This window comes from Coregonus clupeaformis, chromosome 9 (assembly GCF_020615455.1).
Source record: "Coregonus clupeaformis isolate EN_2021a chromosome 9, ASM2061545v1, whole genome shotgun sequence".
NCBI classification, from domain to species: Eukaryota; Metazoa; Chordata; class Actinopteri; order Salmoniformes; family Salmonidae; genus Coregonus; species Coregonus clupeaformis.
The window spans coordinates 14374534-14400922 of record NC_059200.1 but is presented as its reverse complement, the minus strand read 5'-3'; the positions used below and the strand labels follow the sequence as shown (position 1 = coordinate 14400922).

Here is a 26389-nt window from a genome sequence, read left to right as displayed (position 1 = left end):
AAAGCTAACGTGGAGAACGTTCTGCTGCCTGCAACATCCTCCAGCATGACCGGTTTGGCGGTGGGTCAGTCATGGTGTGGGGTGGCATTTCTTTGGGGGGCCGCACAGCCCTCCATGTGCTCGCCAGAGGTAGCCTGACTGCCATTAGGTACCGAGATGAGATCCTCAGACCCCTTGTGAGACCATATGCTGGTGCGGTTGGCCCTGGGTTCCTCCTAATGCAAGACAATGCTAGACCTCATGTGGCTGGAGTGTGTCAGCAGTTCCTGCAAGAGGAAGGCATTGATGCTATGGACTGGCCTGCCTGTTCCCCAGACCTGAATCCAATTGAGCACATCTGGGACATCATGTCTCGCTCCATCCACCAATGTCACGTTGCACCACAGACTGTCCAGGAGTTGGCGGATGCTTTAGTCCAGGTCTGGGAGGAGATCCCTCAGGAGACCATCCGCCACCTCATCAGGAGCATGCCCAGGCGTTGTAGGGAGGTCATACAGGCACGTGGAGGCCACACACACTACTGAGCCTCATTTTGACTTGTTGTAAGGACATTACATCAAAGTTGGATCAGCCTGTAGTGTGGTTTTCCACTTTAATTTTGAGGGTGACTCCAAATCCAGACCTCAATGGGTTGATACATTTGATTTCCATTGATAATTTTTGTGTGATTTTGTTGTCAGCACATTCAACTATGTAAAGAAAAAAGTATTTAATAAGATTATTTCTTTCATTCAGATCTAGGATGTGTTATTTTAGTGTTCCCTTTATTTTTTTGAGCAGTGTATATATGTTTACATGACTTATTTGATTGATTTCCATTTTATAAGTCAGAAGACAGCCATCCAGACCTTCCTAGGACCATGTAAAGGTCCTCTGTCGAATAAACGTGTATTTGCCTCCCTCTGGTGGTCGGCTGCATCATTACATCCATTTATGTCACTTCACTGCAACGTTACCTCAAAGGGGCGGTCCTTAGAATACCATTTATCCAGCTCGACTGCTACGCGGCACAGACGTGGCCATTATCTTGTCAGAGGAGCTTGCTTTGATGTTGCTGATAATGTGTTTTCTTGTATGCCGAATAAGCCAGATATTGTTGTTGTGGGAGGAGGCCAGAGGGAGGTGCTGAGTTTGACTGCTACATGGAGCAGGCCTTTTCTAACAAGCTGCTTATATACCTGCCCCTCGCGTCACGCTTGGACAGCCTCGGATATCAGTGCAGGCTTGCTGTTGTGCTGTTGGGAAGTCTGGGCCATGGCTACAGGCTGACAGTACCTAGCCTTCAGATAACAGGCTGACAGTACCTAGCCTTCAGATAACAGGCTGACAGTACCTAGCCTTCAGATAGCAGTCTGGGCCATGTTCACAAAACCTACTCCCCATAAGGAGACTAAAAAGATTTGGCATGGGTCCTCAGATCCTCAAAAGGTTATACAGCTGCACCATCGAGAGCATCCTGACTGGTTGCATCACCGCCTGGTATGGCAACTGCTCGGCCTCCGACCACAAGGCACTACAGAGGTAGTGCGTACGGCCCAGTACATCACTGGGGCCAAGCTTCCTGCCATCCAGGACCTCTATACCAGGCGGTGTCAGAGGAAGGCCATACAAATTGTCAAAGACTCCAGCCACCCTAGTCATAGACTGCTCTCTCTGCTACCACACAGCAAGCGGTACCGGAGCGCCAAGTCTAGGTCCAAAAGGCTTCTTAACAGCTTCTACCCCCAAGCCATAAGACTCCTGCACAGGTAATCAAATGGCTACCCGGACTATTTGCATTGTGTCCCCCCACCCCCTCTTTTACGCTGCTGCTACTCTCTGTTTATTATCTATGCATAGTCACTTTAACTATACCTACATGTACATATTACCTCAATTACCTCGACTAACCGGTGCCCCCCGCACATTGCCTCGGTAGCGGTACCCCCTGTATATAGCCTCGCTATTGTTATTTTTACTGCTGCTCTTTAATTATTTGTTACTTTTATTTCGTATTTTATATTGTATTTTTTGTGTGATTTCTTTTTGGTATTCTTTCTTAAAACTGCATTGTTGGTTAAGGGCTTGTAAGTAAGCATTTCACTGTAAGGTCTACACCTGTTGTATTCGGCGCATGTGACAAATACAATTTAATTTTATTTTATTTGATAGGGGTCCAGATATCTCTGTCCTGAAACAGTACAATCCTTATGGTATGAATTATGATTTGGGGATTCAAATAAAGTATTTTGTGTCTGTATGTGTGTGTGTCTGTGAGTCTGTGTGTGTGTCTGTATGTGTGTCTGTATGTGTGTCTGTGTGTCTGTATGTGTGTGTGTGTGTGTCTGTGTCTGTGTCTGTGTCTGTGTCTGTGTGTGTGTGTGTGTGTGTGTGTGTGTGTGTGTGTGTGTGTGTGTGTGTGTGTGTGTGTGTGTGATTACGAGCGTGTGGGTTGTGATAGATGTTGTTGTCCCAGGCTGCTCTATAAATCAGCAGAGCTGTCTGAGCAGAGGGCTGCTGGAGGTACTGATAAACACACACACACACACACACACACACACACACACACACACACACACACACACCGGACAGACACTAAGACACACACAGACACAGCCACACATTTATTCCATTCCAGCCCTTACAATTACCCCGTCCTCCCATAGCTCCTCCCACCAGCCTCCTCTGATAGCCTTTGTGGGCTTTCTATAGTGATAAAGGCAGCCGTCTGATGTGCTGCAGTGTGCTGCGAGCTGATATACGCAGGACCATCATCATCATCATCATCATCATCATCAGGCAACAACACACAGCTATAACTTCCCTGTCTACCGTTACGGAAAAACCACAAGAATTTCACGTGATCACGTGATTTAATGTGCAGTTAATGTGACAACATGTGAAGCAACATGTACGAACATGATCTCGTGAAATAAATATTTACATTTACATTGACATTTTAAGTCATTTAGCAGACGCTCTTATCCAGTGCGACTTACAGTTAAGTGAGTGCATACATTTTCATACTGACCCCCCTGGCCCCCCGTGGGAATCGAACCCACCCAAATATGAAATAAATGTGACAACATGGGGATGCAACATTTCAACATGTGACACAAACCGGTGCGCCTGGCACCTGCTACCATACCCTGTTCAAAGGCACTTAAATCTTCTGTCTTGCCCATTCACCCTCTGAATGGCACACATACACAATCCATGTCTCAATTGTCTCAAGGCTTAAAAATCCTTCTTTAACCTGTCTCCTCCCCTTCATCTACACTGATTGAAGTGGATTTAACAAGTGACATCAATAAGGGATCATAGCTTTCACCTGGTCGGTCATGGAAAGAGCAGGTGTTCTTAATGTTTTGTACACTCAGTGTTCTTGGTAACTAATAACCATCTGGTGGCCCTGCAGAGACATTAAGCCGCTCCAGACCAAAAGGTCGCGAGTTCATATCCTGAGAGCGTTTATGAACACTCAGGGCTAGATTCTATCAGATCTGTGCTTGCAGAGACCCGCATTGTTTTGGCAGTGTCGGAGGTAGAACTGGGTCAGAGCTGTAAAATCCACAAGCACCTGTGTTATATCTCCCGAGTGGCGCGGTGGTCTAAGGCACTGCATCGCAGTGCTAGCTGTGCCACTAGAGATCCTGGTTTGAATCCAGGCTCTGTTGGCCGCGACCGGGAGACCCATGGGGGCGGCGCACAATTGGCCCAGCGTTGTCCAGGGTAGGGGAGGGAATGGCCGGCAGGGATGTAGCTCAGTTGGTAGAGCATTTTTTGCAATGCCAGGGTTGTGGGTTCAATTCCCACGGAGGGTCAGTATAAAAAATAAAATTATGTATGCACTAACTGTAAGTCGTTCTGGATAAGAGCGTCTGCTAAATGAGTAAAATGAAAATTGCCATTGGCTGCATTAAGAGAAATCCCATGCAGCCTCGTTGGAACACTGAAATGTTCCACAGCCGCTCACCGATTTGACAGCTCAAAAACACTAGCTACAGTGGGGGAAAAAAGTATTTAGTCAGCCACCAATTGTGCAAGTTCTCCCACTTAAAAAGATGAGAGAGGCCTGTAATTTTCATCATAGGTACACGTCAACTATGACAGACAAAATGAGAAGAAAAAAATCCAGAAAATCACATTGTAGGATTTTTAATGAATTTATTTGCAAATTATGGTGGAAAATAAGTATTTGGTCAATAACAAAAGTTTCTCAATACTTTGTTGTATACCGTTTGTTGGCAATGACACAGGTCAAACGTTTCTGTAAGTCTTCACAAGGTTTTCACACACTGTTGCTGGTATTTTGGCCCATTCCTCCATGCAGATCTCCTCTAGACCAGTGATGTTTTGGGGGCTGTCGCTGGGCAACACGGACTTTCAACTCCCTCCAAAGATTTTCTATGGGGTTGAGATCTGGAGACTGGCTAGGCCACTCCAGGACCTTGAAATGCTTCTTACGAAGCCACTCCTTCGTTGCCCGGGCGGTCTGTTTGGGATCATTGTCATGCTGAAAGACCCAGCCACGTTTCATCTTCAATGCCCTTGCTGATGGAAGGAGGTTTTCACTGAAAATCTCACGATACATGGCCCCATTCATTCTTTCCTTTACACCAGGGTTCTTCAATTCCGGTCCTGGAGGGCCGAAACACTTCTGTTTTTTATTTCTACCTGGTTGTTAATTGCACTCACCTGGTGTCCCAGGTCTGAATTAGCCCCTGATTAGAAGGAGAGGATGAAAAACAGAGGCGTTTCGGCCCTCCAGGACCGGAATTGAAGAACCCTGCTTTACACGGATCAGTCGTCCTGGTCCCTTTGCAGAAAAACAGCCCCAAAGCATGATGTTTCCACCCCCATGCTTCACAGTAGGTATGGTGTTCTTTGGATGCAACTCAGCATTCTTTGTCCTCCAAACACGACGAGTTGAGTTTTTACCAAAAAGTTCTATTTTGGTTTCATCTGATCATATGACATTCTCCCAATCCTCTTCTGGATCATCCAAATGCACTCTAGCAAACTTCAGACGGGCCTGGACATGTACTGGCTTAAGCAGGGGGACACGTCTGCCACTGCAGGATTTGAGTCCCTGGCGGCGTAGTGTGTTACTGATGGTAGGCTTTGTTACTTTGGTCCCAGCTCTCTGCAGGTCATTCACTAGGTCCCCCCGTGTGGTTCTGGGATTTTTGCTCACCGTTCTTGTGATCCTTTTGACCCCACAGGGTGAGATCTTGCGTGGAGACCCAGATCGAGGGAGATTATCAGTGGTCTTGTATGTCTTCCATTTCCTAATAATTGCTCCCACAGTTGATTTCTTCGAACCAAGCTGCTTACCTATTGCAGATTCAGTCTTCCCAGCCTGGTGCAGGTCTACAATTTAGTTTCTGGTGTCCTTTGACAGCTCTTTGGTCTTGGCCATAGTGGAGTTTGGAGTGTGACTGTTTGAGGTTGTGGACAGGTGTCTTTTATACTGATAACAAGTTCAAACAGGTGCCATTAATACAGGTAACGAGTGGAGGACAGAGGAGCCTCTTAAAGAAGAAGTTAAAGGTCTGTGAGAGCCAGAAATCTTGCTTGTTTGTAGGTGACCAAATACTTATTTTCCACCCTAATTTGCTAATAAATTTATTAAAAATCCTACAATGTGAATTTCTGGATTTTTTTTTCTCAATTTGTCTGTCATAGTTGTCGTGTACCTATGATGAAAATTACAGGCCTCTCTCATCTTTTTAAGTGGGAGAACTTGCACAATTGGTGGCTGACTAAATACTTTTTTCCCCCACTGTATGTGGGTGTCGGCTATCAAGTGTTTATGCTTGATCTGATTGAATCTAGGCCTTAGTAAAAGTAAAGTGTCCTTGAGCATTATTGACTTGATTCCGGCCAACTTTCAGCAAAGTGCAGAGATGTATTCTTGCCAATAAATCTATTGCTGATCTCTGTCATGGCCACAGACCTTGTTTGCGAAGCAGGAATTCAGGTTTCTGTCATTTAAGAGGTTGTGAGATCAAATCCCAGTTGTGGCTGCATCCCAAGTGTGCTAACCAATGTTGAGATCAAATCCATTTAAGTCCCAGTCAATTACTGACAAAATACAGTTCAGCTGTTCAAATACATTAAAATAGAAATACAACTATTTTCACCGCAACTCAGTAGCCGGTAACTTAAATAAATAAATTATAACTTAATTATAAAATTACAGTTATTAATTCATTACAGTTTGTGCCATAAGCGCATCTAAAGTATCCTTTAAGTTTAAATGCAATTGCAAGTGATGCATGCCAATTTAATTTACAGGATGGGCTAAAAAGTTCCCAAGTGCATTGACAGTAAATATAAAAACACTAATACAGTATCCTACTGTAGAAATACAGTATCCTACTGTAGAAATAGGATTACCGTATAATGACAAAAATTTACCACAAATGAACAGCAATGGCTAACACTGTAGTTTCATGTCATCACATGTTGAACAACCTAATTTCAGATGTGGAAAAAAATCACATGATTTCACATGTCAAATGTGAAATCATGTGAAAACATTTCACATGTGATCACCTTTTTCAAATGTGCGATTCCATGTGTTATCGCTGTTCAGCTAAAATACAACCCCACCTGGGATATGAACTCACAGCCTCCAGAGCTGAAGTATGCTGATCTTCCTGCTGTGCTACAAAGCCTGTGGCATTCCCTACACATTTAAGTCATTTAGCAGACGCTCTTATCCAGAGCAATTAGGGTTAAGTGCCTTGCTCAAGGGCACATCGACAGATTTTTCACCTAGTCGGCTCAGGGATTAGAACCAGCGACCTTTTGGTTATTGGCACAACGCTCTTAACCACTAAGCTACCTGCCACCCCACCTATAATACCTCTCTGCACTTAGTTAAAGAGTGCCATCTACACTGCTATTGTAATTATCAGTTCATCTAACTATTCTCTCATTGATTTCATTGACTTATTCCAGTAGTTTGTGTTCAGTATTAGTCGTCTAATGTTGGCATATTATTCTGTTTTAACGTTACTCCTTAATCGCTATGATAAATATCATGGTTTTTTCTTCAGTGTATTTTTAACAAGGCTGAGGTTTACTTAGAAGTTCAAAGTGTAGCAATTCAGGTGAAATCTGTACTTGACACAAACATGGTGGTGTAGCAGGAAGATTGGAATGCTGTGAACCAAGAGGTTGTGAGTTCAAATCCCAGGCAAGGACATAATTACTGAATAAATGAACATACACAATTCAAATATGTGTGGTAAAAGCACTGTGTGTATCATAATGATACATTTTTGTTTACATCACCCGTGAAAGGTCATGTGATCCCATGTGAAACTTCATGTGAAAATATCATCACATAACAATTTCACATGTGGAAATGTCACGTGAAATCATGTGATTTTCCATGTGAAATCGTGTGGTTTTTCTGTAAGGGTAGGTATTACTGCAGGCTCAGCCCTAATCAACACCACATGACCAAAAGTATGTGGATACCTGTTTGTCGAACATCTCATTCCAATATCATGGGCATTAATATGGAGTTGGTCCCCCCCCTTTGCTGCTATAACAGCCTCCACTCTTCTGGGAAGGCTTTTCCACTAGATGTTGGAACATTGCTGTGGGGACTTGCTTCCATTCAGCCACAACAGTATTAGTGAGGTCGGGCACTGATGTTGGGCGATTACGCCTGGCTCGCAGTCGGCGTTCCAATTCATCCCAAAGGCGTTCGATGGGGTTGAGGTCAGGGCTCTGTGCAGGCCAGTCAACTTCTTCCACACCGATCTCGACAAAACTATTTTCTGTGCGGACCTCGCTTTTGTGCACGAGGGCTGTCCGAGTAAAAATGACCTGCTTTGTTTTATATCAATATATGCTTAACATTGGTAAAGAGATTTTGATAACTTGCAATACTGTGCCTCTGAGAAGGTTTGGTTCCACTCTCTGCCCCCTGCAGCTGGTTTGTGCGTATCGTCAAGGACAACGACTCGGGAGATAAAACTTGGTCTGAGAAGTGACCACAGTGCCTCAGTTCATACTGTTCTTCTGTTATCTTCCACAGCTGTGCGGAGATGTGAGGTGAAACGGAACTAACGTTATCACTTTTTTGTGCGCTATGAACCGATACACATGACTAAACATTTTTAGGTCCACTATATAAGACCTCTGTTTATCTCTGTATGTCAGAGCTCTAGGCCCAACACTCAAGGGTGTTGGGTCGACCAGCCTCATTATTGCAGAGCACTCACTCTATTCATTTGTGTGTGTGGTGTGACCTGCTCCCTTTATTAATACGTTTTGAGTAAAGTATCCTGATTGGTGATTGACCTTGTTGTTAAAGTAGAACTTCCACGACAGGGGCGTTGTCATGCTGAAACAGGAAAGGGCCTTCCCCAAACTGTTGCCACAAAGTTGGAAGCACTGAATCGTCTAGAAACGTCTTTGTATGCTGTAGCGTTAAGATTTCCCTTCTCTGGAACTAACAGGCCTAGCCCGAACCATGAAAAACAGCCCCAGACCATTGTTCCTCCTCCACCAAACTTTACAGTTGGCACTATTCATTGGGGCAGGTAACGTTCTCCTGGCATCTGCCTAACCCAGATTTGTCCGTCGGACTTCACTTTTCCTTCACTCTGACGTCCGACTCATCCCAAACCCTCTCAATTTGGTTTAGGTCGGGGGATTGTAGAGGCCTGGTCATCTGATGCAGCACTCCATCACTCTCCTTCTTGGTCAAATAGCCCTTACACAGCCTGGAGGTGTGTTGGGTCATTGTCCTGTTGAAAAACAAATGATAGTCCCACTAAGGCCAAACCAAATGGGATGGCGTATCGCTGCAGAATGCTGTGGTAGCCATGTTGGTTAAGTGTGCCTTGAATTCTAAATAAATCACAGACAGTGTCACCAGCAAAGCACCCCCACACCATAACACCTCCTCCTCCATGCTTTACGGTGGGAAATATACATGCGGAGATCATCCGTTCACCCACACCGCGTCTCACAAAGACATGGCGGTTGGAACCAAAAATCTCCAATTTGGACCCCAGACCAAAGGACAAATTTCCACCGGTCTAATGTCCATTGCTCGTGTTTCTTCTTCTTATTGGTGTCCTTTAGTAGTGGTTTCTTTGCAGCAATTCGACCATGAAGGCCTGATTCACACAGTCCCCTCTGAACAGTTGATGTTGACTTGAACTCTGTGAAGCATTTATTTGGGCTGCAATTTCTGAGGCTGGTAACTCTAATGAACTTGTCCTCTGCAGCAGAGTTAACTCTGGGTCTTCCATTCCTGTGGTGGTCCTCATGAGAGCCAGTTTCATCATAGTGCTTGATGGTTTTTGCGACTGCACTTGAAGAAACTTTCAAAGTTCTTGAAATGTTCCGTATTGACTGACCTTCATGTCTTAAAGTAATGGTGGACTGTCGTTTCTCTTTGCTTATTTGAGCTGTTCTTGCCATAAAATGGACTTGGTCTTTTACCAAATAGGGCTATCTTCTGTATACCCCCCATACCTTGTCACAACACAACTGATTGGCTCAAACGCATTAAGAAGGAAAGAAATTCCACAAATTAACTTTTAACAAGGCACACCTGTTAATTGAAATGCATTCCAGGTGACTACCTCATGAAGCTGGTTGAGAGAATGCCAAGAGTGTGCAAAGCTGTCATCAAGGCAAAGGGTGGCTATTTGAAGAATCTCAAATATAAAATATTTGTTTAACACTTTTTTTGGTTACTACATGATTCCATATGTGTTATTTCATAGTTTTGATGTCTTCACTATTATTCTACAATGTAGAAAATAGTAAAAATAAAGAAAAACCCTTGAATGAGTAGGTGTGTCCAAACTTTTGACTGGTAGTGTATATTTGTATATATAGTGTATATGCTCTCTGTCACCTGGAAGGAATTGGCTACAGAAATGTGTGTTAGAATAACACTTTTGCATCCATGTTTGGTATTTATCTAAAACGTGTCCTCTGAATAGAACTCTGAAGCTATCTACTGTATATGGATGTATGATCTCTGTGGTTACTTGTAGTTGTTCAGAGTGAACAACTTTAACTGCATTGTTGGTTAAGGGCTGGTAAGTAAGCATTTATGTTGTATTCGGCGCATGTGACAAATACAATTTGATTTGATTTGAACTCTGACGACACTGTATACAATTGTCCTACCCAGCCCACGCCCTCAGGCCATCAAACATAGACATGACCCCCTTCCTAGAGGACGTTGGCTGGTTCCATCTGATTGGATATCTTAGTTTTACTACCTGTGAATTGGTCAACAATTGATTTTGAGTACCAACAAGTCAGATCTGGTATAAATGGAATGAAGGTCTCGCATCCTGTATCCTGTCCATTGGAAAACGTTTTGTATGATACTGTATTTTCACATTTCCTAGGCTTCTGGCCTCTGGCCTAGTAGGGATCTCTTTGTTCATGCTTTGTCTTAACCATAGGATGTACAGTTGAAGTCGGAAGTTTACATACACTTTTTTCAACCACTCCACAAATTTCTTGTTAACAAACTATAGTTTTGGAAAGTCGGTTAGGACATCTACTTTGTGCATGACACAAGTAATTTTTCCAACAATTGTTAAGACAGATTATTTCACTTATAATTCACTGTATCACAATTCCAGTGGGTCAGAAGTTTACATACACTAAGTTGACTGTGCCTTTAAACAATTTGGAAAATTCCAGAAAATGTCATGGCTTTAGAAGCTTCTGATAGGCTAATTGACATAATTTGAGTCAATTTGAGGTGTACCTGTGGATGTATTTCAAGGCCTACCTTCAAACTCAGTGCCTCTTTGCTTGACATCATGGGAAAATCAAAATAAATCAGCCAAGACCTCAGAAAAAGCAGTTTAGCAGACGCTTTTATCCAAAGCGACTTACAGTCATGTGTGCATAGATTTTTACGTATGGGTGGTCCCGGGGATCGAACCCACTACCCTGGCGTTACAAGCGCCATGCTCTACCAATTGAGCTACAGAGTCAAGGTATTGGAGTGGCCATCACAAAGCCCTGACCTCAATCCTATAGAAAATGTGTGGGCAGAACTGAAAAAGCGTGTGCGAGCAAGGAGGCCTACAAACCTGACTCAGTTACACCAGCTCTGTCAGGAGGAATGGGCCAAAATTCACCCAACTTATTGTGGGAAGCTTTTGGAAGGCTACCCGAAATGTTTGACCCAAGTTAAACAATTTAAAGGCAATGCTACGAAATACTAATTGAGTGTATGTAAACTTCTGACCCACTGGGAATGTGAAATAAAATCTGAAATAAATAATTCTCTCTACTATTATTCTGACATTTCACATTCTTAAAATAAAGTGGTGATCCTAACTGACCTAAGACAGGGAATTTTTACTAGGATTAAATGTCAGGAATTGTGAAAAACAGAGTTTAAATGTATTTGGCTAAGGTGTATGTAAACTTCCGACTTCAACTGTACATGCCTTGTAATGCTTGTTAATGGTTTGTAACTTAAATTAAGCTTCATGCCTTGTGTAATGTTATCATTCATTTTACAAAGTTTTTAAATAAGTTATTTGATATTTGCTTCTCATGACCATTCTTGATCTTAGTCAGCTAAACGCATAATAATTGATTGCACATGGTTTTACTATAATGTTAAATGAAGTCAGATAACAATTTTTATAGGCTAACACGGGTCGCATGTGAGGTATATATAATATCATATATGATAAATATTACCCCATTACATTACCTAAGGGACATGCTTATCCAAATTAGTCAACACAAATGGATTAAAAAAACAGACAGGAAGTGGAGGGTACAGACAAGAAGTGGAGGGGGCAGACAGGATGTGGAGGGGACTGTTAGCATGGCGGCTAACTGTGATGTGTTTTCCTATCGGAAATGCTAACTGTTCCTGGTCTAAGTAATAAGTGTCTTTGGTCTCACCGAAGGCAGCGGTCAAGGCAGGGTCCATGGTGGGTTGTCCGTCTCCAGAGGGAAGGTCCAGGCGGGTGAAATCTCTGCTCTTGTCGTTGTTGTACTTCACATTCAGGCTGGTCAGCTTGGAGAACTCCACACGCAAAGTGCAGCACGCGTTATAGATGTTCTGGCCATCCAAAGTCTAGAGAGAGAGAGAGAGAGAGAGAGAGAGAGAGAGAGAGAGAGAGAGAGAGAGAGAGAGAGAGACAGAGAGAGACAGAGAGAGCAGAGAGAGAGAGAGAGAGAGAGAGAGAGAGAGAGAGAGAGAGAGAGAGAGAGAGAGAGAGAGAGAGAGAGAGAGAGAGAGAGAGAGAGAGAGAGAGAGAGAGAGAGAGAGAGAGAGACAGAGACAGAGAGAGACAGAGAGAGAGAGAGCGAGAGAGAGAGAGAGAGAAAGGGTGTTAGATCAACTAATAGAATAGGACAGGCCATATTGGACATATGAAAGAGTACATTTCAGGATAATTGGCACATAAACATGTCTGTGTATCTCTCTGAGCACCATAAACATGTTTGAGTATCTCTATATATGGGTCACTACAGTTACTGTACCACACAGAGAATATAAAATAACAAGCTCCTCTGTAGAGCAGAAGTTAAGAGTTATGTTGCTGACTCAAAGTCACAGGGTTAAGAGTTACGTTGCTGACTCAAAGTCACAGGGTTAAGAGTTACGTTGCTGACTCAAAGTCACAGGGTTAAGAGTTACGTTGCTGACTCAAAGTCACAGGGTTAAGAGTTATGTTGCTGACTCAAAGTCACAGGGTTAAGAGTTACGTTGCTGACTCAAAGTCACAGGGTTAAGAGTTACGTTGCTGACTCAAAGTCACAGGGTTAAGAGTTACGTTGCTGACTCAAAGTCACAGGGTTAAGAGTTATGTTGCTGACTCAAAGTCACAGGGTTAAGAGTTATGTTGCTGACTCAAAGTCACAGGGTTAAGAGTTACGTTGCTGACTCAAAGTCACAGGGTTAAGAGTTACGTTGCTGACTCAAAGTCACAGGGTTAAGAGTTATGTTGCTGACTCAAAGTCACAGGGTTAAGAGTTATGTTGCTGACTCAAAGTCACAGGGTTAAGAGTTATGTTGCTGACTCAAAGTCACAGGGTTAAGAGTTATGTTGCTGACTCAAAGTCACAGGGTTAAGAGTTATGTTGCTGACTCAAAGTCACAGGGTTAATAGTTACCAGATCAATGTGGAGATACACTGCTCAAAAAAAATAAAGGGAACACTTAAACAACACAATGTAACTCCAAGTCAATCACACTTCTGTGAAATCAAACTGTCCACTTAGGAAGCAACACTGATTGACAATAAATGTCACATGCTGTTGTGCAAATGGAATAGACAACAGGTGGAAATTATAGGCAATTAGCAAGACACCCCCAATAAAGGAGTGGTTCTGCAGGTGGTGACCACAGACCACTTCTCAGTTCCTATGCTTCCTGGCTGATGTTTTGGTCACTTTTGAATGCTGGCGGTGCTTTCACTCTAGTGGTAGCATGAGACGGAGTCTACAACCCACACAAGTGGCTCAGGTAGTGCAGCTCATCCAGGATGGCACATCAAAGCGAGCTGTGGCAAGAAGGTTTGCTGTGTCTGTCAGCGTAGTGTCCAGAGCATGGAGGCGCTACCAGGAGACAGGCCAGTACATCAGGAGACGTGGAGGAGGCCGTAGGAGGGCAACAACCCAGCAGCAGGACCGCTACCTCCGCCTTTGTGCAAGGAGGAGCAGGAGGAGCACTGCCAGAGCCCTGCAAAATGACCTCCAGCAGGCCACAAATGTGCATGTGTCTGCTCAAACGGTCAGAAACAGACTCCATGAGGGTGGTATGAGGGCCCGACGTCCACAGGTGGGGGTTGTGCTTACAGCCCAACACCGTGCAGGACATTTGGCATTTGCTCTTCACAGATGAAAGCAGGTTCACACTGAGCACATGTGACAGACGTGACAGAGTCTGGAGACGCCGTGGAGAACGTTCTGCTGCCTGCAACATCCTCCAGCATGACCGGTTTGGCGGTGGGTCAGTCATGGTGTGGGGTGGCATTTCTTTGGGGGGCCGCACAGCCCTCCATGTGCTCGCCAGAGGTAGCCTGACTGCCATTAGGTACCGAGATGAGATCCTCAGACCCCCTTGTGAGACCATATGCTGGTGCGGTTGGCCCTGGGTTCCTCCTAATGCAAGACAATGCTAGACCTCATGTGGCTGGAGTGTGTCAGCAGTTCCTGCAAGAGGAAGGCATTGATGCTATGGACTGGCCCGCCCGTTCCCCAGACCTGAATCCAATTGAGCACATCTGGGACATCATGTCTCGCTCCATCCACCAACGCCACGTTGCACCACAGACTGTCCAGGAGTTGGCGGATGCTTTAGTCCAGGTCTGGGAGGAGATCCCTCAGGAGACCATCCGCCACCTCATCAGGAGAATGCCCAGGCGTTGTAGGGAGGTCATACAGGCACGTGGAGGCCACACACACTACTGAGCCTCATTTTGACTTGTTTTAAGGACATTACATCAAAGTTGGATCAGCCTGTAGTGTGGTTTTCCACTTTAATTTTGAAGGTGACTCCAAATCCAGACCTCCATGGGTTGATAAATTTGATTTCCATTGATAATTTTTGTGTGATTTTGTTGTCAGCATATTCAACTATGTAAAGAAAAAAGTATTTAATAAGATTATTTCATTCATTCAGATGAATATGTGATCTAGGATGTTATTATCTAGGATGTGTTATTTTAGTGTTCCCTTTATTTTTTTGAGCAGTGTATATACAGGGAGTACCAGTACCAGATCAATGTGGAGCTATATACAGGGAGTACCAGTACCAGATCAATGTGGAGCTATATACAGGGATTACCAGTACCAGATCAATGTGGAGCTATATACAGGAAGTACCAGTACCAGATCAATGTGGAGCTATATACAGGGAGTACCAGTACCAGATCAATGTGGAGCTATATACAGGGAGTACCAGTACCAGATCAATGTGGAGCTATATACAGGGAGTACCAGTACCAGATCAATGTGCAGCGGTACAAGGTATTTGAGGTAGATATGTACATGAATGCAGGGTAAAGTGACTAGGCATCAGGATAGATAATAATAAGGTATTTGAGGTAGATATGTACATGAATGCAGGGTAAAGTGACTAGGCATCAGGATAGATAATAATAAGGTATTTGAGGTAGATATGTACATGAAGGCAGGGTAAAGTGACTAGGCATCAGGATAGATAATAATAAGGTATTTGAGGTAGATATGTACATGAAGGCAGGGTAAAGTGACTAGGCATCAGGATAGATAATAATAAGGTATTTGAGGTAGATATGTCCATGAAGGCAGGGTAAAGTGACTAGACATCAGGATAGATAATAATAAGGTATTTGAGGTAGATATGTCCATGAAGGCAGGGTAAAGTGACTAGACATCAGGATAGATAATAATAAGGTATTTGAGGTAGATATGTCCATGAGGCAGGGTAAAGTGACTAGACATCAGGATAGATAATAATAAGGTATTTGAGGTAGATATGTACATGAAGGCAGGGTAAAGTGACTAGGCATCAGGATAGATAATAATAAGGTATTTGAGGTAGATATGTACATGAAGGCAGGGTAAAGTGACTAGGCATCAGGATAGATAATAATAAGGTATTTGAGGTAGATATGTACATGAATGCAGGGTAAAGTGACTAGGCATCAGGATAGATAATAATAAGGTATTTGAGGTAGATATGTACATGAAGGCAGGGTAAAGTGACTAGGCATCAGGATAGATAATAATAAGGTATTTGAGGTAGATATGTACTGAAGGCAGGGTAAAGTGACTAGGCATCAGGATAGATAATAATAAGGTATTTGAGGTAGATATGTACATGAAGGCAGGATAAAGTGACTAGGCATCAGGATAGATAATAATAAGGTATTTGAGGTAGATATGTACATGAAGGCAGGGTAAAGTGACCAGGCATCAGGATAGATAATAATAAGGTATTTGAGGTAGATATGTACATGAAGGCAGGGTAAAGTGACTAGACATCAGGATAGATAATAATAAGGTAGTTGAGGTAGATATGTCCATGAAGGCAGGGTAAAGTGACTAGGCATCAGGATAGATAATAATAAGGTATTTGAGGTAGATATGTCCATGAAGGCAGGGTAAAGTGACTAGGCATCAGGATAGATAATAATAAGGTATTTGAGGTAGATATGTACATGAAGGCAGGGTAAAGTGACTAGGCATCAGGATAGATAATAATAAGGTATTTGAGGTAGATATGTCCATGAAGGCAGGGTAAAGTGACTAGGCATCAGGATAGATAATAATAAGGTATTTGAGGTAGATATGTCCATGAAGGCAGGGTAAAGTGACTAGGCATCAGGATAGATAATAATAAGGTATTTGAGGTAGATATGTCCATGAATGCAGGGTAAAGTGACTAGGCATCAGGATAGATAATAATAAGGTATTTGAGGTAGATATGTACATGAAGGCAGGGTAAAGTGACTAGGCATCAGGATAGATAATAATAAGGTATTTGAGGTAGATATGTCCATGAAGGCAGGGTAAAGTGACTAGGCATCAGGATAGATAATAATAAGGTATTTGAGGTAGATATGTCCATGAAGGCAGGGTAAAGTGACTAGGCATCAGGATAGATAATAATAAGGTATTTGAGGTAGATATGTACATGAAGGCAGGGTAAAGTGACTAGGCATCAGGATAGATAATAATAAGGTATTTGAGGTAGATATGTATATGAAGGCAGGGTAAAGTGACTAGGCATCAGGATAGATAATAATAAGGTATTTGAGGTAGATATGTATATGAAGGCAGGGTAAAGTGACCCGGCATCAGGATAGATAATAATAAGGTATTTGAGGTAGATATGTACATGAAGGCAGGGTAAAGTGACTAGGCATCAGGATAGATAATAATAAGGTATTTGAGGTAGATATGTACATGAAGGCAGGGTAAAGTGACTAGGCATCAGGATAGATAATAATAAGGTATTTGAGGTAGATATGTACATGAAGGCAGGGTAAAGTGACTAGGCATCAGGATAGATAATAATAAGGTATTTGAGGTAGATATGTACATGAAGGCAGGGTAAAGTGACTAGGCATCAGGATAGATAATAATAAGGTATTTGAGGTAGATATGTACATGAAAGCAGGGTAAAGTGACTAGGCATCAGGATAGATAATAATAAGGTATTTGAGGTAGATATGTACATGAAGGCAGGGTAAAGTGACTAGGCATCAGGATAGATAATAATAAGAGTAAAATAAAGAACAGAGTAGCAGCAGCAAATGATGAGTGTGAACGTGTGTGAGAGTGTGTGTGTGTGTGTGTGTTGTGTCGGTATGCATGTGTTTATTATGTGTGTGTCTGCATATGTTGTCTATGTGAACGTGTGTGGGTTTTGTGTGGGAGTGTCAATGTAGTGTGTGTGTGAGTGAGTGTGTATATGGTGTGTACATATAGTCTAGTGAGCGTGCATAGGGTCAGTGCAAGATAAGAGTCAGCGCAGATCGTTTGGGTACCATTCATTGACTATTTAGCAGTCTGGCTATTTAGCAGTCTTATGGCTTGGGGGTAGAAGCTGTCTAGGAGCCTGTTGGTCTGACAGCCGATGCTCCGGTACCGTTTGCCGGATGGTAGCAAGGTGAACAGTCTATGGCTCGGGGGTAGAAGCTGTCTCGGAGCCTGTTGGTCTGACAGCCGATGCTCCGGTACCGTTTGCTGGATGGTAGCAAGGTGAACAGTCTATGGCTCGGGTGGCTGGAGTCTTTGACTACCCTTTGTAGCGCTTTGCGGTCAAAGGTGGTGCATTTGCCACACCAAGCGGTGATGCAGCCAGTCAAGACGCTCTCGATGGTGCAGCTGTAGACATTTTTGAGGATCCGAGGGCCCATGACAAATCTTTTCAGTCTCCTGATGGGGAAGAGGCACTGCCGTACCCTCTTCACGGCAGTGCGGGTGTGTGTGGATCATGTTACGTCCTTCCAAGGAACTTAAAGCTCTCGACCCGCTCCACTACAGCCCTGTTGATGTGGATGGAGGCGTGCTCTCCCCTCTTCCTCCTGTAGTCCACCATCAGCTCCTAGGTCTTACTGACGTTGAGGGAGAGGTTGTTGTCCTGGTAACACACTGCCAGGTCTCTGACCTCCTCCCTGTAGGTTGTCTCATTGCCGTTGGTGATCAGGCCTACCACCATTGTGTCGTCAGCAAACGTAATGATGGTGTTGGAGTCGTAGGTGAACAGGGAGTACAGGAGGGGACTGAGCACGCACCCCTGAGGGGTCCCCGTGTTGAGGATCAACGTGGCGGATGTGTTGTTAACTACCCTCAGCACCTGGGGGTGGCCCGTCAGGAAGTCCAGGATCCAGTTGCAGAGGGAGGGGTTCAGTCCCAGGGTCCCTAGCTCGGTGATGAGCTTAGAGAGGACTAAGGTGTTGAACGCTGAGCTGTAGTCTATGAACAGCATTCTCACGTAGTTATTTCCCGTCTTGTCCAGGTGGGAGAGGGCAGGGTGAAGTGCAATTGAGATTGAATCATCTGTGGACTTGTTGGGGCGGTATGCGAGTTGGAGTGGGTCCAGGGTGTCTGGGATGATGGTGTTGATGTGAGCCATGACCAGCCTTTCAAAGCACTTCATGGCTACAGACGTGAGTGCTACGGGGCGATAGTCATTTAGACAGGTTACCTTGGTGCTCTTGGGAACAGGGACAATGGTGGTCAGCTTGAAACATGTAGGGTTTACAGACTGGGTCAAGGAGAGATTGAAAATGTCCGTGAAGACACTTGCCAGCTGGTCCGTGCATAGGGCTGTTATGGTGACCATGTTACCGCCACACCTGACGGCAGTCAAACTCCACATGACCGTTTAGTCACGGTAACTAGGCTTCTCCAAGCTCTGATGCTGCTGATGGTCATTAGTAGCCTACCAAACTTGCTAACTGCCTGGTACTCAGCACTCTATTGTCCCTCTAATCACTCTGACATCAATGCAAATGTGATCGGAAATCTAATCAAACACTTAATGAGAGCCCATGAGCTCATGTTGCGCAACATTTCTATAGGCTATGCAATTGCGTGAGAATTTTGATGGCCTCTATTAAAAAGAGGAGGATCCCATCAGCTTTCTATAGGCTAGACCTACTATATTTATTTCTCAACTTTCCTTATATTAAGCACATTGCTTCTCTTTACAACAGGAGTATAGCCTACCTGGCTGGCATGAAAATGAACCACGGGAAAAGCGTCCTCCATTCGCTATTTAAGTGCATAGATGACATGTATTTTTTCCCCCTGCCCATATTCCGAGACAGGTGCATGGTAATGGTCCATTCTAAATCAAAACCTATTTCACACTTATATTATACAGTGCCTTGCAAAAGTATTCATCCCCCTTGGTGTTTTTCCTATTTTGTTGCATTACAACCTGTAATTTAAATGGCTTTTTATTTGGATTTCATGTAATGGACATACACAAAATAGTCCAAATTGGTGAAGTGGAATGAAACTTGTTTAAAAAAATTATAAATTATAAATAACGGAAAAGTGGAGCGTGCATATGTATTCACCCCCTTTGCTATGAAGCCCCTAAATAAGATCTGGTGCAACCAATTACCTTCAGAAGTCACATAATTAGTTAAATAAAGTCCACCTGTGTGCAATCTAAGTGTCACATGATCTCTCACATGATCTCAGTATATATACACCTGTTCCGAAAGGCCCCAGAGTCTGCAACACCACTAAGCAAGGGGCACCACCAAGCAAGCGGCACCATGAAGAACAAGGAGCTCTCCAAACATGTCAGGGACAAAGTTGTGGAGAAGTACAGATCAGGGTTGGGTTATAAAAAAATATCAGAAACTTTGAACATCCCACAGAGCACCATTAAATCCATTATTAAAAAATGGAAAGAATACGGCACCACAACAAACCTGTCAAGAGAGGGCCCCTCAACAAAACTCACGGACCAGGCAAGGAGTTCATTAATCAGAGAGGCAACAAAGAGACCAAAGATAACCCTAAAGGAGCTGCAAAGCTCCACAGCGGAGATTGGAGTATCTGTCCATAGGACCACTTTAAGCCGTACACTCCACAGAGCTGGGCTTTGCGGAAGAGTGGCCAGAAAAAAGCTATAGCTTAAAGAAAAAAATAAGCAAACATGTTTGGTGTTCACCAAAAGCCATGTGGGAGACTCCCCAAACATATGGAAGAAGGTACTCTGGTCAGATGAGACTAAAATGTAGCTATTTGGCCATCAAGGAAAACGCTATGTCTGGCGCAAACTCAACAACTCTCATCACCCCGAGAACACCATCCCCACAGTGAAGCATGGTGGTGGCAGCATCACGCTGTGGGGATGTTTTTCATCGGCAGGGACTGGGAAACTGGTCAGAATTGATGGCGCTAAATACAGGGAAATTATTGAGGTTTGAGATCTCAATTGGATTGAGGTCTGGGCTTTGACTAGGCCATTCCAAGACATTTAAATGTTTCCCCTTAAACCACTCGAGTGTTGCTTTACCAGTATCATTGTCCTGCTGGAAGGTGTACCTCCGTCCCAGTCTCAAATCTCTGGAAGACTGATTGTTAACCTGTTTAAATGTTTTGCTCACATCCGCCACGGAAAGCCAGATCATACAGTAATCCGGAAAAACAGGGAATTTCACGCAAGGCACAGAGTTATATTCCTTGTTTGGGAGTTCTGCATCGCTGGGCAACTCACGGCTGGGTTTCCGTTATCGTCTGCAAGCCCTGCCACATACGACGAGCATCAGAGCCGATGTAATAGGATTCCACCTTCCACCTACGTTGTCCTTTTGTATGTTTGATGACTTGTCTGAGGTCGTAGCAACCAGGGCCCTTAGGGAATCGGGTGACATTTTACGACCGACCCCCTAGATGCCATTAGAGGTCTGGAAGGTCTAGAGCAGCGCTCATTAAAATAAACGCCTGATGATGAACGACTATCAGGCCACTGCTGCGTCCACTCCAGGCCAGACAGGCAAGGAGGGATCAGCTCACAGCCCAAATGCCACAACAGGGTTTTATTCACCACAACAGGGACTTATTCACCACAACAGGGACTTATTCACCACAACAGGGTCTTATTCACCACAACAGGGTCTTATTCACCACAACAGGGACTTATTCACCACAACAGGGTCTTTAACCACAACAGGGTCTTTAACCACAACAGGGTCTTATTCACCACAACAGGGTCTTATTCACCACAACAGGGTCTTATTCACCACAACAGGGTCTTATTCACCACAACAGGGTCTTTAACCACAACAGGGTCTTTAACCACAACAGGGTCTTTAACCACAACAGGGTCTTATTCACCACAACAGGGTCTTATTCACCACAACAGGGTCTTATTCACCACAACAGGGTCTTATTCACCACAACAGGGTCTTTAACCACAACAGGGTCTTATTCACCACAACAGGGTCTTATTCACCACAACAGGGTCTTTAACCACAACAGGGTCTTTAACCACAACAGGGTCTTATTCACCACAACAGGGTCTTATTCACCACAACAGGGTCTTTAACCACAACAGGGTCTTTAACCACAACAGGGTCTTTAACCACAACAGGGTCTTATTCACCACAACAGGGTCTTATTCACCACAACAGGGTCTTATTCACCACAACAGGGTCTTATTCACCACAACAGGGTCTTATTCACCACAACAGGGTCTTATTCACCACAACAGGGTCTTTAACCACAACAGGGTCTTTAACCACAACAGGGTCTTTAACCACAACAGGGTCTTATTCACCACAACAGGGTCTTATTCACCACAACAGGGTCTTATTCACCACAACAGGGTCTTATTCACCACAACAGGGTCTTTAACCACAACATGGTCTTATTCACCACAACAGGGTCTTTAACCACAACATGGTCTTATTCACCACAACAGGGTCTTTAACCACAACAGGGTCTTTAACCACAACAGGGTCTTATTCACCACAACAGGGACTTATTCACCACAACAGGGTCTTATTCACCACAACAGGGTCTTTAACCACAACATGGTCTTATTCACCACAACAGGGTCTTTAACCACAACAGGGTCTTTAACCACAACAGGGTCTTTAACCACAACAGGGACTTATTCACCACAACAGGGTCTTATTCACCACAACAGGGTCTTTAACCACAACAGGGTCTTTAACCACAACAGGGTCTTATTCACCACAACAGGGTCTTTAACCACAACAGGGTCTTATTCACCACAACAGGGTCTTTAACCACAACAGGGACTTATTCACCACAACAGGGTCTTTAACCACAACAGGGACTTATTCACCACAACAGGGTCTTATTCACCACAACAGGGTCTTTAACCACAACAGGGTCTTTAACCACAACAGGGTCTTATTCACCACAACAGGGTCTTATTCACCACAACATGGTCTTATTCACCACAACAGGGTCTTTAACCACAACAGGGTCTTATTCACCACAACAGGGTCTTTAACCACAACAGGGACTTATTCACCACAACAGGGTCTTATTCACCACAACAGGGTCTTATTCACCACAACAGGGTCTTATTCACCACAACAGGGTCTTATTCACCACAACAGGGTCTTATTCACCACAACAGGGTCTTATTCACCACAACAGGGTCTTATTCACCACAACTAAGCTAATTTTCATTTCTGATTGCAAAACATATCTCAGACTGCCCATCTTAATCTTTTCTTTTTATTGGCCAGTCTGAGATATGGCTTTTTCTTTGCAACTCTAGAAGGTCAGCATCCCGGAGTCGCCTCTTCACTGTTGACGTTGAGACTGGTGTTTTGCGGGTACTATTTAATGACGCTGCCAGTTGAGGACCTGTGAGGCGCCTGTTTCTCAAACTAGACACTCTAATGTATTTGTCCTCTTGCTCAGTTGTGCACCGGGGCCTCCCACTCCTCTTTCTATTCTGGTTAGAGCCAGTTTGCGCTGTTCTGTGAAGGGAGTAGTACACAGCGTTGTACGAGATCTTCAGTTTCTTGGCAATTTCTCGCATGGAATAGCCTTCATTTCTCAGAACAAGAATAGACTGACGAGTTTCAGAAGAAAGTTATTTGTTTCTGGCCATTTTGAGCCTGTAATCGAACCCATTAATTGCTGATGCTCCAGATACTCAACTAGTCTCAAGAAGGCCAGTTTTATTGCTTCTTTAATCAGCACAACAGTTTTCAGCTATGCTAACATAATTGCAAAAGGTTTTTCTAATGATCAATTAGCCTTTTAAAATGATAAACTTGTATTAGCAAACACAACGTGCCATTGGAACACAGGACTGATGGTTGCTGATAGACGACTAAGTGAAAAATCTGTCTATGTGCCCTTGAGCAAGGCACTTAACCCTAATTGCTCATGTAAGTCGCTCTGGATAAGAGCGTCTGCTAAATGACTAAAATGTAAATGGAAAATGTATAATGGGCCTCTGTACGCCTATGTAGATAGGCTACAATAGCCATTTACAACATTAACAATGTCTACACTGTATTTCGGATAAATTTGATGTTATTTTAATGGACAAAAAAAATGGCTTTTCTTTCGAAAAAACAAAGACATTTCTAAGTGACCCCCAAACTTTTAAACGGTAGTATACCAAAGTAGTGGGCCAGATATATTTTATTTGATATATATTATTTGTGTGGGGAACAGGGGAAGACATAGCAACAGTACAACAGAACACAGACAGAGCAGAGGCCAGACTACAGCACACTAAAGGATTTAATTACTGGCTGTCTTCTCTGGGTTGGTCCCCGCTGCCTTCATTACATCTCGGCGGTTGCGTCCCAAATGGAACCCTGTCCCATTTATAGTGCACTACTTATAGGGTAAATATAGGGTGCCATTTGGGATGCAGGCCCTGCTGTCTTCTCTGGTTTGGTCTCACTACCTACATTGCATCTCTCCTCTCCTCGCCACAGAGCCACTGACGGATGAAACCCTGGAGGGCTGATGATTTGTGGCCTAGGAGTGTGTGTGTGTGTGTGTGTGTGTGTGTGTGTGTGTGGGGGCTCTATAGCAGGGAATGAAATGAAAGAAGGCAGACAGGGTTGCAAAATTCCGGTAACTGTCCCAAAATTACCAAGTTTTCCAGAAATCCTGGTTGGAAGATTTCAGAAATCAGGAGGGAATAAGCAGGAAAAACAGAATCGTCCAACCAGGATTTTTGGAAAACCAGGGAATTTTGGGGAAAATACTGGAATTTTGCAACCCTACAGGCAGTAAAACACACCGTCCAACCTCCCAGAGGTAGACAGCATGTTAACCGTCCAACCTCTCCTCCTCCAAGATCAGAGGTAGACAGCATGTTAACCGTCCAACCTCTCAGAGGTAGACAGCATGTTAACCGTCCAACCTCTCAGAGGTAGACAGCATGTTAACCGTCCAACCTCCCAGAGGTAGACAGCATGTTAACCGTCCAACCTCCCAGAGGTAGACAGCATGTTAACCGTCCAACCTCTCAGAGGTAGACAGCATGTTAACCGTCCAACCTCTCAGAGGTAGACAGCATGTTAACCGTCCAACCTCCCAGAGGTAGACAGCATGTTAACCGTCCAACCTCCCAGAGGTAGACAGCATGTTAACCGTCCAACCTCCCGGAGGTAGACAGCATGTTAACCGTCCAACCTCCCGGAGGTAGACAGCATGTTAACCGTCCAACCTCCCAGAGGTAGACAGCATGTTAACCGTCCAACCTCCCAGAGGTAGACAGCATGTTAACCGTCCAACCTCCCAGAGGTGGACAGCATGTTTAGCCTGTATGTTTGTCCAGTGAATAAACAAAGATCTATGCAGAAACAGACCGCTAGTCAGCATCGAGGGAAAGATGAACGGAGCAAAGTACAGAGGAGATCCTTGATGAAAACCTGCTCCAGAGCGCTCACGACCTCAGACTGGGGCGAAGGTTCACCTTCCAACAGGACAACGACCCTAAGCACACAGCCAAGACAACGCAGGAGTGGCTTCGGGACAAGTCTCTGAATGTCCTTGAGTGGCCCAGCCAGCGCCCCGACTTGAACCCAATCGAACATCTCTGGAGAGACCTGAAAATAGCTGTGCAGCAACGCTCCCCATCCAACCTGACAGAGCTTGAGAGGATCTGCAGAGAAAAATGGGAGAAACTCCCCAAATACAGGTGTGCCAAGCTTGTAGCGTCTTACCCAAGAAGACTTGAGGCTGTAATCGCTGCCAATGGTGCTTCAACAAAGCACTGAGTAAATGGTCTGAATACTTATGTATATGTGTATTTCCGTTTTTTTGTTTTTCTTTTACTTGCAAAAATGTCTAAAAACCTGTTTTTGCTTTGGCATTATGGGGTATTGTGTGTAGATTGATGAGGGGAAAAAACTATTTCATCTATTTTAGAATAAGGCTGTAACGTAACAAAATGTGGAAAAAGTCAAGGGGTCTGAATAATTTCCGAATGCACTATATACAGGGTGTACCAGTACCGAGTCGATGTACAGGTTATTGAGGTAGCTATGTACATATAGCTAGGGGTAAAGTGACTAGACAACAGGATAGATAATAGACAGTAGCAGCAGTATACTGTAGGTAGGGGTAAAGTGACTAGACAACAGGATAGATAATAGACAGTAGCAGCAGTATACTGTAGGGAGGGGTAAAGTGACTAGACAACAGGATTACATTTACATTACATTTAAGTCATTTAGCAGACGCTCTTATCCAGAGCGACCTACAAATTGGTGCATTCACCCTATAGCCAGTGGGTTAACCACTTTACAAAAAAAAAAAAAAATTTGTAGCAGCAGTATACTGTAGGTAGGGGTAAAGTGACTAGGCAACAGGATAGATAATAGACAGTAGCAGCAGTATACTGTAGGTAGGGGTAAAGTGACTAGGCAACAGGATAGATAATAGACAGTAGCAGCAGTATACTGTAGGTAGGGGTAAAGTGACTAGACAACAGGATAGATAATAGACAGTAGCAGCAGTATACTGTAGGTAGGGGTAAAGTGACTAGACAACAGGATAGATAATAGACAGTAGAAGCAGTATACTGTAGGTAGGGGTAATGTGACTAGACAACAGGATAGATAATAGACAGTAGCAGCAGTATACTGTAGGTAGGGGTAAAGTGACTAGACAACAGGATAGATAATAGACAGTAGCAGCAGTATACTGTAGGTAGGGGGTAAAGTGACTAGACAACAGGATATATAATAGACAGTAGCAGCAGTATACTGTAGGTAGGGGTAAAGTGACTAGACAACAGGATAGATAATAGACAGTAGCAGCAGTATACTGTAGGTAGGGGTAAAGTGACTAGACAACAGGATAGATAATAGACAGTAGCAGCAGTATTGTTATGGATACAGGTATCCTGTGTCTTTTTGTGTTTTTCCTCTCCTTCTGCCCTAATCACAGGTGTCCT

At 43.9% G+C, this 26389-nt stretch overlaps 1 protein-coding gene across 5 annotated transcripts in view; it reads right to left on the bottom strand.

Moving 5' to 3' along the window:
* Window positions 1-26389, bottom strand: part of LOC121573355 (polypyrimidine tract-binding protein 3-like) — a 135650-nt gene that overhangs the window by 30911 nt on the left and 78350 nt on the right. For all 5 annotated transcript variants that reach the window (XM_041885258.2, XM_041885260.2, XM_041885261.2 and 2 more), the window contains one exon: window positions 11914-12088. In XM_041885258.2, coding sequence (XP_041741192.1) covers window positions 11914-12088 — 175 coding nt within the window. The remainder of the gene's footprint in view (window positions 1-11913; window positions 12089-26389) is intronic.